The sequence below is a fragment of the Charadrius vociferus genome, unplaced genomic scaffold (genome assembly GCF_000708025.1).
Source record: "Charadrius vociferus isolate BGI_N301 unplaced genomic scaffold, ASM70802v2 scaffold501, whole genome shotgun sequence".
NCBI classification, from domain to species: Eukaryota; Metazoa; Chordata; class Aves; order Charadriiformes; family Charadriidae; genus Charadrius; species Charadrius vociferus.
Window position 1 is genome coordinate 24,870 of NW_009646609.1, and position 12,644 is coordinate 37,513.

Here is a 12,644-nt window from a genome sequence, read left to right on the forward strand (position 1 = left end):
GATTATACTTGTGATTTTGTTTGTAGTTCTTTGTTGAATGGTCCGGTGTGCCCTATGGTGTTGTCAGAACACAGGTGACTCTTATAGCGAATGGAAGAAGAATCAATTACGACGGAAATTAGAGTCAAACAAGTATTTTGCAAAAAATATAAAACCATTATGTTAAAATATAGTAATATAGTGTTAGAGTTAGGAGTAGTAAAAGAATTTACTATTTTTTTTAGAAAAAGCGGGCCTGAGTCAGGGATAGTAGTAGTGAAATAACTTAAAAGACAGGCCTGATAAAACCCACGGGTAAATGTTACTGCAAACTAGACGAAGCAAGGAGTCTTGTAACATTGTCAAGGACAGCTCCTGATAACGGACAAGAACATGTCTCGAAAAGCAGTTGAAACCAACCCTGTGGTCTGGACACAGACCAGAGAAGAACTGAGTCTGCGCAAAGACAAAAGGTTACTTGCGGTGATGAAGAGGAATCATCAGCCTTCATCCTCACGACCCTCAACGACCACCACCAGGAGGCACTGCGCAAGAGCAGTTGGGAGGAGTTTATGAAAATGATTTCTTAGAGCTAATTTTAATACGAAGCGGGGACAGGTCATGTATATGTATAGGCATATTGGGAAATCTCATGATTATGTAATCAAATAATATATATGTTTGAGAAAGCCGCTGCATTAGGCGCACACGATTGTGGTGGGGCAACCCACCGTGCTGCCCAGTGCTGAATAAACATACCTACTTTACAACTTTCTAAGTTGTGGAGTCTGCTTTCCGCACGTCATAAGGACTTTCCATATTTTTATCCAGTTTAGTAAAAAAAATAAAATTCAAATTAGAACTGATATTACCTGAAAAGGAGAAAAATTAACAACTATCACTTCTAAAGGGAAGCTGGGAAAGAATAGCAAGGAAATACAATTTGGGAAATAAGCATGACTTTTAGATCACTCATTTGAACAGTCAAATACAGATTTTTCAGCCAATTACAGATATTAAAGAAGATTGCAGGTGAAAAAAACTATAAACAAAATTGCTAAAACATTATACCTAGCTTAATTATTGATCACACAAAACACAGTTATGTCTGTTTCTCCCTGCAAATTTAAATGTGCAGCCTAGAAGGTGGTATTATTACATTTTCATAATAAGTGTTAAGAATCTCAAGTATCCTGAAGCAAATTTAAATGATGATCTTAATTTTATTATTTTTCTCCCATGGTAGAGTCCATCCCAAACCACGACAGATTTATAAGCATTTATGAGGTTCAGCTGAAAGTACTTTATTTTTCTCTGTTTGGACCCTGTTCCAGGGTCATTTCAGAACCTGTGCTTGTGTGTAGTGCTGATGTAATCCTCACAAAGCCAGCATGACTCTTCATCCCTTTCTAGCTGCTGGTCTACACAAAACATTAATGTCTGCTACAGCTTCAAGTTAGGGGAAGCTGATGCTTTAGTCAAAGCATTAGACTCATTCTTTCAGCTCTGAAGCTCTTAGGGTCACATCCCCCACTGAACAGACACTTGAACAAACTTCCATGTGAGGGTGCAGAGTTAATAGTGTCAAACTTTGGAACATGTGTGATACCAACATCCCTCCTGCTCCTCTCCTGATTTCTTTTAGGGCTGCTAACAAAGATCTCATGGAGGATGTTTTAAAATAAAAGTTGTTTCCTATCATCTAACTCACTCTCTTTCTCATTAAATAAAGATGTCGCCAGTCACACTCAAAGTGAAGTGTTAATGGTCCCTTCATGTTCTGTAAACTGCTTGTGAATCTAGCAATCTTAACTTTTACGGGTTTGAAAATACCTGGGGAGACATGTTTTCTTCTGTGAACAACTCTTGAATGAACTTGAAATGAGTTTTCAATTGAAAACTGACATTTCAGAAGGAAAAAGGTAAACATGACAGTATGTACATAGAAACTTGGCAGCCTGCAGTCAGCATCAGGAGGTTGGATGAGCCCTGGAACCTGATGATTAGGCACGACAAGGCTCACTGCAGTTATTAGTTCAAATCAAGCTCCTTTTACTGTTGAAGAAGAACATATTTCATTTGATTGATGAAGTCATGCACTATAGAGCAGATTGTGAGAATACATGGAGTTCCAGTCAGGAAAAGATATTTGCACTAAAATGATTTTAATATTAGAGGCAACACCCCCCCAAACAAACAAAACCGCACAACCTCCCCCTTACAGTCCAATTCACCAAGAACTACCTTTCTTTATCCCTACTCAGCTAACCATCTGAACAATAAACACGTGAATGAGACTTACTGAACTCAGTGGGATTATTCATAGATGTTAATTTAGGCACAAATGTAAAGTACACAGTTGAAATGGTGATTTGGAGATAAGGAATGGAACCACCCCGGCTTCAGAGTCGCTGACCAAAGTGATGGTAAAAGGGTCAACTCTCACAAAGAGGAGGGAAGGAATGCTTTGAAAGCACTGGGCAGACAGTGGTCAGATAATAGTCCCAAAATAAACTTGGCCACTGAACTATATCCCTCACTGGTATAATGTGGAGCAGCAAAGCTGTACATGGGTTACCAACACAGAATAATCTGACAGCCCACTAAAATACTCCACTTATGTATTTTTCTAAGCCCTCATAGATGTTACCTGCACAGTCGCAGATGTTACCAGTATTTTCTCACAACTTTTTTTTTTTTTGAGCATGATTTGGTTTTCTTAACCAGAAATCTTGTCATAAGCATTAGAAACACAAAATTCCTCCAGGAAGTGTCTTGACAAAAGCTCCATTTTGCCCATACTGACAAGCTTCCGTGACTTAAGGAATCTGCTGTTGAGTCACTTGATCTTGCTTGATGGAACTGGCAGGGTCCATTACAGTATCCAGCATAAAAGAAAAAGCAACTATACTGACCTCTCTCTTCAGCCTCGTGGCTTAACTCTTTTTCTTCCTCATCGCTGCTCGAGCTCTCTGTTTTTCCCTTCATTTGTTCCAGCTGATCCAAGTTAACCTGTCCAACCAGCTCAAAATTGCGACTCACCTTAAAAGCAATGGTTTTGTCAACAGTAAACACCATCATCAACTATTGAAAAAACAACCCACCAACAAAGCTATAGGCTGAAATGGGAAATTTATCAAGCACCTAGTCAAATTAATACCTGTTTCCCTTCAAACACAATTACATTCACTGTTAATGATTTTATACCGGGGTATGGGCCACCGATGTACCCAGAAGAGCGAAAAATGCTTTACCTGTTGAGGTCAAACATGATTTTTTTATACTAAATTTCTCCGTTTTGCTTATCAGAATGATCCTATTATTTGAGAAGCTTCCCTCGTTTTCAGGTACTGAAAGTAAAAAATCCAAGCAATGCTAAGCACTCTGTTGTATCTCCCCTTTCACGGGAGTGTAAAATGACAGGATCAAGCATCACTATTGCACACCATCACTGCAGAAAAATCCTTTGTGACTGCTTTATTCAGCTTCATGTCTGAAAAGACGGAACCTGAGTGACCACTTTGACAGAGCCCAAGTCATTTACTGTTCTTATGAAGATTTGGGGGTGGGGGGCCATGGAACAGGGGAATAGCTGCCCTGGTGTGGATTCTCCATGGACTGGAGTGCCTTTGATGGCGTCTGCTCAACCATGGAGCACCTCCTACTCCTCTGTTGTTTCCCTCGATTCGCTCCTCCTCTCAGTTTCCTCATTCTCTCTGCATTATCACCTTCTCTCTTAGTCTTTTTCTGCCCTTTTTAAAATATGTTTTCACAGAGGCACCACCAGCTTCACTCACGGGCTCAGCTTTGGCCAGTGGTGGGTCCATTACTGAGCTGGCTGGAACCATCTCTGTCTGTCCCAAGGCAGCCCCTGAACTCCCTCCACAGAGGCCACCTCCTCTCCCTACTACAAAAACCTTGCCATGTCCACCCAATATAAGCATATACCAATATATAAGCCAATACAGGCAGTGTCAGGAGTGAGTAAAAAAAAAAGTGTGAGAAATAACCGTGCAGACACCAAGGCCAGAGAAGAAGGAGGGGTAGGAGGTGCTCCAGACGCCAGAGCAGAGATTCCCCTGCAGCCTGTGGAGAGGACCACACCGGAGCAGGTGGATATTCCCTGAAGGAACTGCAGCCCATGGACAGCCCACACAGAAGCAGGTTCTCCAGAGAGGAACTGCAACCTGTGGAGAGGACTCATGCTGGAGCAGTTTGTGAAGGACTGTGTTCCCTGTGGGAGGGACCCTACGCTGGAGCTGAGGAAAAGTGTGAGGAGGAAGGAGCAGCAGAGAGGAACTGTTATGAAATGACTGCAATCCCTATTCCCCATATCCCCTGCGCTACTCGCGGTGGGGGGAGAAGGTAGAGGAGTTGGGAAGGAAGGCATGAAGTTGAGCTTGGGAAAAATAGGCTGTGGGGGGAGGTATTGAAGATTTTTTGGTCTTTGTTTCTCAGCATCCAACTCTATTTCAATTGTAAATAAATTAACTGAATTTTCCCCAAGTCGAGTCTGTTTTGCCCCTGACAGTAGCTGGTAAGTGATCTCCCTGTTTTTCTCTTGACTCATGAGCTGCTTCATCATATTTTCTCCCTGTACTGGTTTTGGCTGGGACAGAATTAATTTTCTTCATAGTAGCTTGTATGGGACTATGTTTTGGATATGTGACCAAAACAGTGTTGATAATACAGAGATGTTTTAATTATTGCTGAGCAGTGCGTCAAGGCCTTTTCTGCTTCTCACGCTGCCCTGCCAGTGAGCAGGCTGGGGGATGCACAAGAAATTGGGATGGGACACAGCTGGGACAGCTGACCCCAACTGACCAAAGGGATATTCCAGACCATATGATGTCACACTCAGTAATAAAAGGTTGGGGAAGATGAAGGAAGGGGGGGTGGCGTTCAGAGTTGGGCATTTGTCTTCCCAATTTACTGTTATGCATGATGGAGCCCTGCTTTCCTGGAGATGGCTGAACACTTGCCTGCTGATGGGAAGTAGTGAATGAATTCCTTGTTTTGCTTTGCTTGTGTGTGCGGCTTTTGCTTTCCTTATTAAACTGTCTTTATCTCAACCCACATTTTTTCTCACTTTTACCCTTCCAATTCTCTCCCCCATCCCACTGGAGAGGGGTGTGAGTGAGCAGCTGTGTGGGGTTTAGCTGCCCACTGGGGTTAACCCACAACACTCTCCCTGTCCTGTTTGAGGAGGGGGGAGTGAGGCAGTGACTGGGTGGGCCTCTCCCTGCCAGCCAAGACCAACCCACCACACAGTGGGATATCAGCAAATAGCAAGTTACCATAAATACAGCAGTATGTTAGTATCATGTTCCTAGAACCAACAGATGTGTTGAGATGCTCTGACTTAAGTTACCTATTAAAGCAAAGAAGGCCACATGCATGGCACTTATTGTGACTCAGCTCATGCACAGAAATTCTTTAAGACGGTAAGCCAATCATTTTGCTAGCACTTTTGACACTCGTTTTGTAAATTATTTTTTTGGGGGGGCAAAATGTCGTTCAGTCAACAAAGTGTGATCAAGTTTTAGTGAGAATCAGGCAGCTCAGCTCCTGATAGTTGGATTCAATGAATTCCCTCCCCACAAACACACACAAAAATACTCTGTAAACATGCCTCAGTTCTAGAATTTTGCTACACAAGAATACATTCTAGAATTTTGTTCCACACAAACACCAAAGCAGCCTTAACTTAAGCAGTAAGTATAACAAACTTCTATGTTTCCCCTGTTAAATGTAAACTGGAATGTACTGACTTGTGTTATTAAAATATGCATAGCATGTCACTTTGCCCAAGTTGCCGGAGCAATCTTACACTTTGGAAGCTCCTGTGTCTTAAAGTGTCTGAATCACACAGCCTTAATGTTGTTTTATAACTTAAAAAAAAATATCTCACAATATATACAAATGTTTTTTCTAGATAATCATACTCTACATTCAATAGTCACTGAATTCTGGTCAAGCTCAACAGCTTTAGAAACCCACAATCTTGAATTTCTGAAAAAATACAGAACTTAAAAGAAATTGAAGTCCAGCACAGGAGACTTCTCCAAATTTTGGAAAAAAAATCTGGGTTGGCTATTCAGAGTGGACATGCAAATAAACTACACATAGCACTTGCAAGAAGTAGATTGTTACAAATTAAATCCTTTTGGATGTTACCTTGTGCTCATCTCGAAGATGAGTATCCAGCTCTTCTGTGTGTTTGGTCTCATAGTAGCAGAGTTGGCATTTGTAAGGTTTCAGTTCATTGTGCTTCTCTATGTGCTGCTGCAAGCTCTCATCACTGGAGCAGGTAAAGGTACACTTATCACAGCGGAAAACAACTCCCTGCAAGTATTTTGACAGTTTGGAACGGCAAACTTCAATGGGAACAACCCGCTCTTCTGTGGGGAGAGGGGAATGTTTATTAAGTTTTAAGAAATAAAAACCATCAGGCAATGTGTCAACATCTTGTAACATACCACCCATGCAAGAAACAAGATCTGCTTTTTGTGTATGCAATCCATCTACCGAGCTAAAACTGGACCAATAAAGAAACACAAGAAAATTCCCTTTCTATACAGACAGTTAATCCTACATGACTACAAATGCAGGTGTCCTTGCAAATGTAACAACTCATTAGGTGAACAGGATGGGAAGAAGAAATTTGAGGCAGTGTTGGGGCAGATTTGTGAGACAGAGTAGCAGACCCTAGGAATATAAAAGCAGACATAAATCAGTCAGACCAAGCTCCATTGTGGTTCAATACATGACAGAAGCCAGTAAAAGGTGCTAGAACTGTAATAAACAGGGAGCATGTAGGGTGATTCCCAATACATCACACTCCCAGCTTCTGATGATCAGAACTGGTATTCTCGCCATCACATTTAATGCTACTCACTGTGGGAGTGAGAGGTTGTGCGCAGCAATATCTTCTGAAGGTGGTTGTGCAGAGATCAGCCAGGGGCAGAAACTTTCAATACATGCTCAGCTTTTTAATAGTTAAGATTCAAAATCCACAAATACTTAATTACATGCTTCCCACAATTCTGATTATGCATGTATTGAAAATGCTCTCACTGAGTTATTAAACTCTCTACTTCCTCTCATGCAAAACACACACTTTTAATAGGGCAGTACAATTAATTTCAGTCTTTCTGTAGAGCCAGAATCCTGATGTGTGCAACATTCATCCACTGTGGTTCTCTGAGTTGTGCATGCAGGGGAAATCCCAAAGTTGACCTTTCAGCAGAGGGTCACCAGATCTTCACTACAGCTTTTGTTACTCAACTGTCCTTTTGAAGAACACTGAAATGTAATACTATTATTCCTTGTGGACTGCAGACTAAAGGAAGAGTTTTATCTTCCTCATGAAGATCAACATCAATGATATCTTAAAAAAAACAAACAAAATTAATCCCAGGCCTGATTCTTAGAGGGTAAACGTGAAGGGTAGGGGACTTGTGTGCATTGACACATCATTTATAATTTCTATAGGGAGGCAAGAGCTACAGAATTTATCCATTTGTCTTTGGCCAATGCATGACCCTCACTGCTCATGAGCCTAATTTTCCACAGCTCATCTAAATATTGCTCCCTCCTCAGTTTATTCTCCTCCCTGTCCTCCCCTTTTTTTGAACATGGAGATTTTCTTACCTCAGAACTTTGTCTTTGCGCACTTTAAAAAGTGGAAGTTCCCCACAAAGCTATATCTGAGTGAGACCCTGAAAAGTTGTGGTCCCTCTCCAGCTAAAGCAGTTGTTGCAAAAAAATGCTAAGTTGTATCCATTCAGGGTCAAGTGGGAAAAGGGACGGGGGTGCACACGCTCTAAGAGATATAAGGAGTTAAAGCTGTGATTTTGAATGCATAGCAAGAATATTTTAAAAGGTATTTACAGCTCTCTCCAACTGTATTCACTGAAATAAGGTAACTTGTTTTTTAAAGTGAAGAAAAGTTCCAACAAAAAGTTTTTAAAAGAGAAACATTATTTAAAGCATTTGAAAATTAGATTTTTCTCTAGCACATGACACATTTAAAAAAAACCCAAAAACCTAAAGCAGGGGATGGTATAAAAGGTTTTATCCACCACTTTGGAACAATGCACCATCCTAATTCATATCAGTAAAGCTCATTATCTCACTGACAATCACCCACACACACCTGCCAAATCACAGGCAACACAACATAGACTGACTTCCCAGCCTGATCTTGGACCTGCCTTATGACCATGGACATTGCTTGACAATCACTGGCTCTGGTTCTGACCTGTGGTTTAACTTCCTGGCTTGATCTTGGATCTGTATCATCACTGCAAATTTGCCTGATGATCTGGACTCTTGGTAGAACCTGGCCATCTTCTCTGTGTCTGCCCTGCTTGCCTTGCTCAGGTACTATGGGGCTGGGCCCTGGCCATCAAGGCTCCACCCCTACTGTCCATGTTATCCTCCTCTACTCCCTGGACCTTGGGGAGCAGCTAGCCCTTCCTGCTCCATTATAGTAATGACTTAAAACTTAAATGTGTGTGTATTCATGTCAGTGAGCTTTATCAAAAAAATTAACTTAAAAATTGCAAAATGATTTGAATTTAAAACATCATATTTAGCAAGATGATGCTCTAATAGTCTCTGACCACTGAGCTGTCTCTCATCACACACACACACCCCATTCTCTATATTTGGCTATTCATTTATACACTTATTGTATCTATCTGAGCAACTGGCAACATTGCAACAAATGGTGAGTCCTATCCAGAATTGCAAAACTTAGCTTTGGCTTCTGTACACAAATTTCATTAAAGTTCAGCAGTGCCCACAAAGGCTACCATGTATGCACCGTAGAAAGATGACATGCTGTGGAACAACTTAGCAAAAGGACTAAGGGGACCTCTACCTCCGCCCCCCAGCACCATCTCTGAATAAATTTAATCACTGCTTTAGACTGAAACATTTGGGCTATTTGTAATACACATCTGAGATTAAATAGAAAAACAATTAATATGCTAAATATTTATAGTATGTAAAGTCAAATCAGGCATATGTTTTGCTCACGACATGGAAAAAAAAGTTTAACACTCTAAAGCCCTTATATATGAAAGTTTACTATTCCAGAGAAACAGATGACAATTCTATGAAATGGAAGGACAAAACAATTATTTATACCAAGAAAAACAAAGTAAAATAATTACTGAAAAAAAAATTCTTTGAGGATTATAAACAAGGAGCCCTACTATTGATCTTGGTGGGTTGCGTTCAGTGCTGGAAAAATATCAAGGCATTTCATAATGGGAAAATTTGCTGGAAAGGATAAGAAAAGCTAATTGCACTTCCTGGACTAAATGAAAGGCCAACAGCTCTCCTTGGCATTGAGCAGGAGTTCAGTCTCCATTATGGAACTTTCAAGAGCTCACAATATTTGTTATGAAAGCCAAGAGGAATTCAAGAGCCAAATCTCTTCGCATTGTTTGCCTGTAAAGCAGATACTGACTTTGTAATTTCCATACTCATTCCCTGCTTCAGCCCACAAAGGATGAATTGTGCTTGACCAACCGGACTGCCTTCTATGATGAAATAACTTGCTCAGTTTTTGAGAGGAGAACTGTAGACATCATCTACCTTGATTTTTAGCATGGTCTTTGACATGGTCTCCAATAACACCCTTGTTGACAAGCTGGCAAGATTTGGACTAGAAAGTTGGACCACAGGATGGGTAGAAAACTGGTGAAACTGAGCCATTGACTACCACCTTTTAAGGTAAGAAAAATCAGACTGGCAGCTAGTCACAAGTGAAGTTCCTCAGAGGTTGATTCTGGATCTGGTACTATTCAGTATCTTTATAAATGATCTGTATGACAGTGTTGAACACACCAAGCTTGCAGATGACAACCGGGGGGAGAGGTAGATACACCAGAAGGAAGAACAACTGTGGAGAGACCTTAACTGGCTGGAAGACTGGGCCAAAAGGAATGGATTGAGGTTTAACAAAGATAAATGTCAAGTCCTGCACCTGGAACAGAATAATCCCAAGCAGCAGTACAGGCTGGGGTCTAACTGGCTGAGGTTGAGCTCTGCTGTAAAGTACTTGGGGATCCTGGTGGGCAGCAAGCGGAATATGAGACAGCAGTGTGCCCTGGTAACAACAAAGGCAAACCAATCCCTAAAAGGTAGTTATAGAGGCGATGGAGGTACTCCCTTCATAAGGATGTGTGGTGACAGGACAAGAGGCAATGGGCCCAAGTTGCTTCAGGGGCAATTCCATCTGGATATAAGAAAATTCTTCACCATGGAAACAATTAAACATTGGAATAAGTTATCCAGAGAAGTGGTGGAATCTCCCTTGCTGGAAATATTCAAGACTTGGCTTGACAGGGCCCTGGATAACCTAATCTAAGGTCCTGCTTCCAACAAATGGTTGGACCAGATGATTTCCAGAAGTCCCTTCCACTGTAGACTTTTCTATGAATGTATGAATCAAAGTTAAATCACTCTGAGGAACTGATTGAGCAGAGCAGGTGACACATGATAAAAGGCTCTCAGTGGCAAACTGGCAACATCCTGCTGGCCTTAATAATGTTGTAGCTCAGTAAGAATCCACTTCTGTAGCTATTCACTGAGAGGCAAATAGTCTTCATTTCAACTACATGCTGCCAAATCAGGGACTTGGGATGCCACCATTTTGAAAGCTATAATGTAAGTTAGAGATCTTTAACTGTTTTCTCACGTTGCTGGAGGGTTTTTTGCATAGGAGAGAAGATAATACAGAAAATGGATCAAAACCTTCAATCTTCTGACTTTATAACAATGTACTGCTTCCTCTACCTGGAGAACAAATGTGCTTAGACCACAGCTTGATACTGTCCTTGTTTTATCAATCCAAATGGCTACAAGTAAGGAAGGCTGAGACTGTGCAACATCCCTCAATCCTGTCTGCACAGCAGCACCTTCTTTCTGTGCACATTAAACCCCATCAAAATCCTCTGCTTTGCCTGCCACAATTAGACACAACAATAAGTTTTATTCTGGATATATACACCAGAAAGAAAAAAATTAAGAAAGGTCCTTAATTCCTTTAGTCTGGGTGCTGCATGCCTGAGAAAAATCCTTGCCCTTCCCTCAGGGGCCTATAAAACTCTTTAAAGGCTAAATTTTCATTTGCACTAAAGCCTTTATTCTGTTTTACCTCCCCCAAAACTCTAGTGAGTGTATAATCACATCCCTTCCTACTACAATTTTGTTTCAGCAGCACAAGGTCTCAAGGGTGGTTTGTGCAACTGAAGCTACAGATATACAAAAGAACAGAGCCGGTGTCACATATTCAGGGGGTAACTACCCCTGCTTCCTAGCATTTGGTCAGAAACAGCTCTGTAAAGCCAGTACAACTGCTTTGAACCCATGAAGTGCTGTTTCACTGTTGCATCTCGACATTCTTAGCATTGTCTACTTTTGCTGGAAGTTTGCCTAACTAGGCCCAGCGAGATCTCCCTCTCTCTGTTTATTTGCATTTGAACTGTCTGACCTTCTCCACTTGATCTTGGGCACAACCACAAACCAGAGAACACTATCTCACAAGATGCGCCTAAGCCAGTATTTGGAGCCCCAGGGTCTGTGTTTCCTGCCCCCCTCCCCACCTTCCAAACCCACCTTTTCTCCACAGTAGTAATCCTGGAGCATGCCCTAAAGTTGGACAAAATACAACACTATGATACCTTCAAGGACAAGCTTGCACCTAAGTAAAAGCACCTCTTGAACCCTTACACTTAAAAAACTTTGTTATACACTTTTAGGGTCCTTGAACAGTCCTTAGCCTTTTTATCAAATGCTCCTTCAAAAAAACCTTTACAGCAGAAAGAAGTTTGAATGATATACGTCTACTTCACTGCTTTGGTACAGGAAGGACCCTAAATAACCAGCATCGAAAAGTGGTTGCAACACCAGAAGCTCCTCCAATAAAAAGATGGCCTGTGAAACATGTTTGCTCACCAGCAATACAATACTCAAAAACTCTGCACAGCCTGCAATCAGGCAAGGCACTATCCCAACACACAGGTTTGAATTTTGGCAGCCAACAGACCTACAAGCATTAAGTGTGATAGCTGTGGGCAGGTGAACTGGGTCTGGCTGGCATGGAGTTAATTTTCTTTGTAGTAGCTTGTATGGGGCTATGCCTCACCAGGGCAGAGTAGAAGGGGAGGATGACTTCCCTCGACCTGCTGGCCACACTCTTGTTGATGCACCCCAGAATGCCTTCTAGGCCACCAGGGCACATTGCTGGCTCATGGGCATCCTGTTGTCCACCAGGACTCCCAGGTCCCTTTCCACAGAGATGCTCTCCAGCAGGTCAGCCCCTAACCTTGTACCGATGCATGGGGTTATTCCTCCCCAGATGCAGTACCCTACACTTACCCTTGTTGAATTTCATAAGGGTTCTCTCCGCCCAACTCTCCAGCCTGTCCAGGTCACACTATATGGTGGCTCAGCCTTCTGGCATGTCAGCCACCCCTCCCAGTTTTGTGTCATCAGCAAACTTGCTGATGGTACATTCTATCCCTTCATCCAGATCATTGATGGATATATTGAACAGGACTGGACCCAGTACTGACCCCTGAGGGACACCACTCGTTACTGATCTCCAACTAGACTCTGCACCACTAACCACAACCCTCTGAGCTCTA

The 12,644-nt window shown here is 41.8% G+C and overlaps 1 protein-coding gene across 1 annotated transcript in view; it reads right to left on the bottom strand.

Moving 5' to 3' along the window:
* LOC104288850 (zinc finger protein 462-like) overlaps positions 1-12,644 on the bottom strand; it is an 83,181-nt gene that overhangs the window by 21,838 nt on the left and 48,699 nt on the right. Inside the window, exons 9-10 of the mRNA XM_009887725.1 lie at positions 6,157-6,380; positions 2,895-3,021 (exon numbers count right to left, since the gene is read on the bottom strand). Of these exons, the coding sequence (XP_009886027.1) occupies positions 2,895-3,021; positions 6,157-6,380 (351 nt within the window). The remainder of the gene's footprint in view (positions 1-2,894; positions 3,022-6,156; positions 6,381-12,644) is intronic.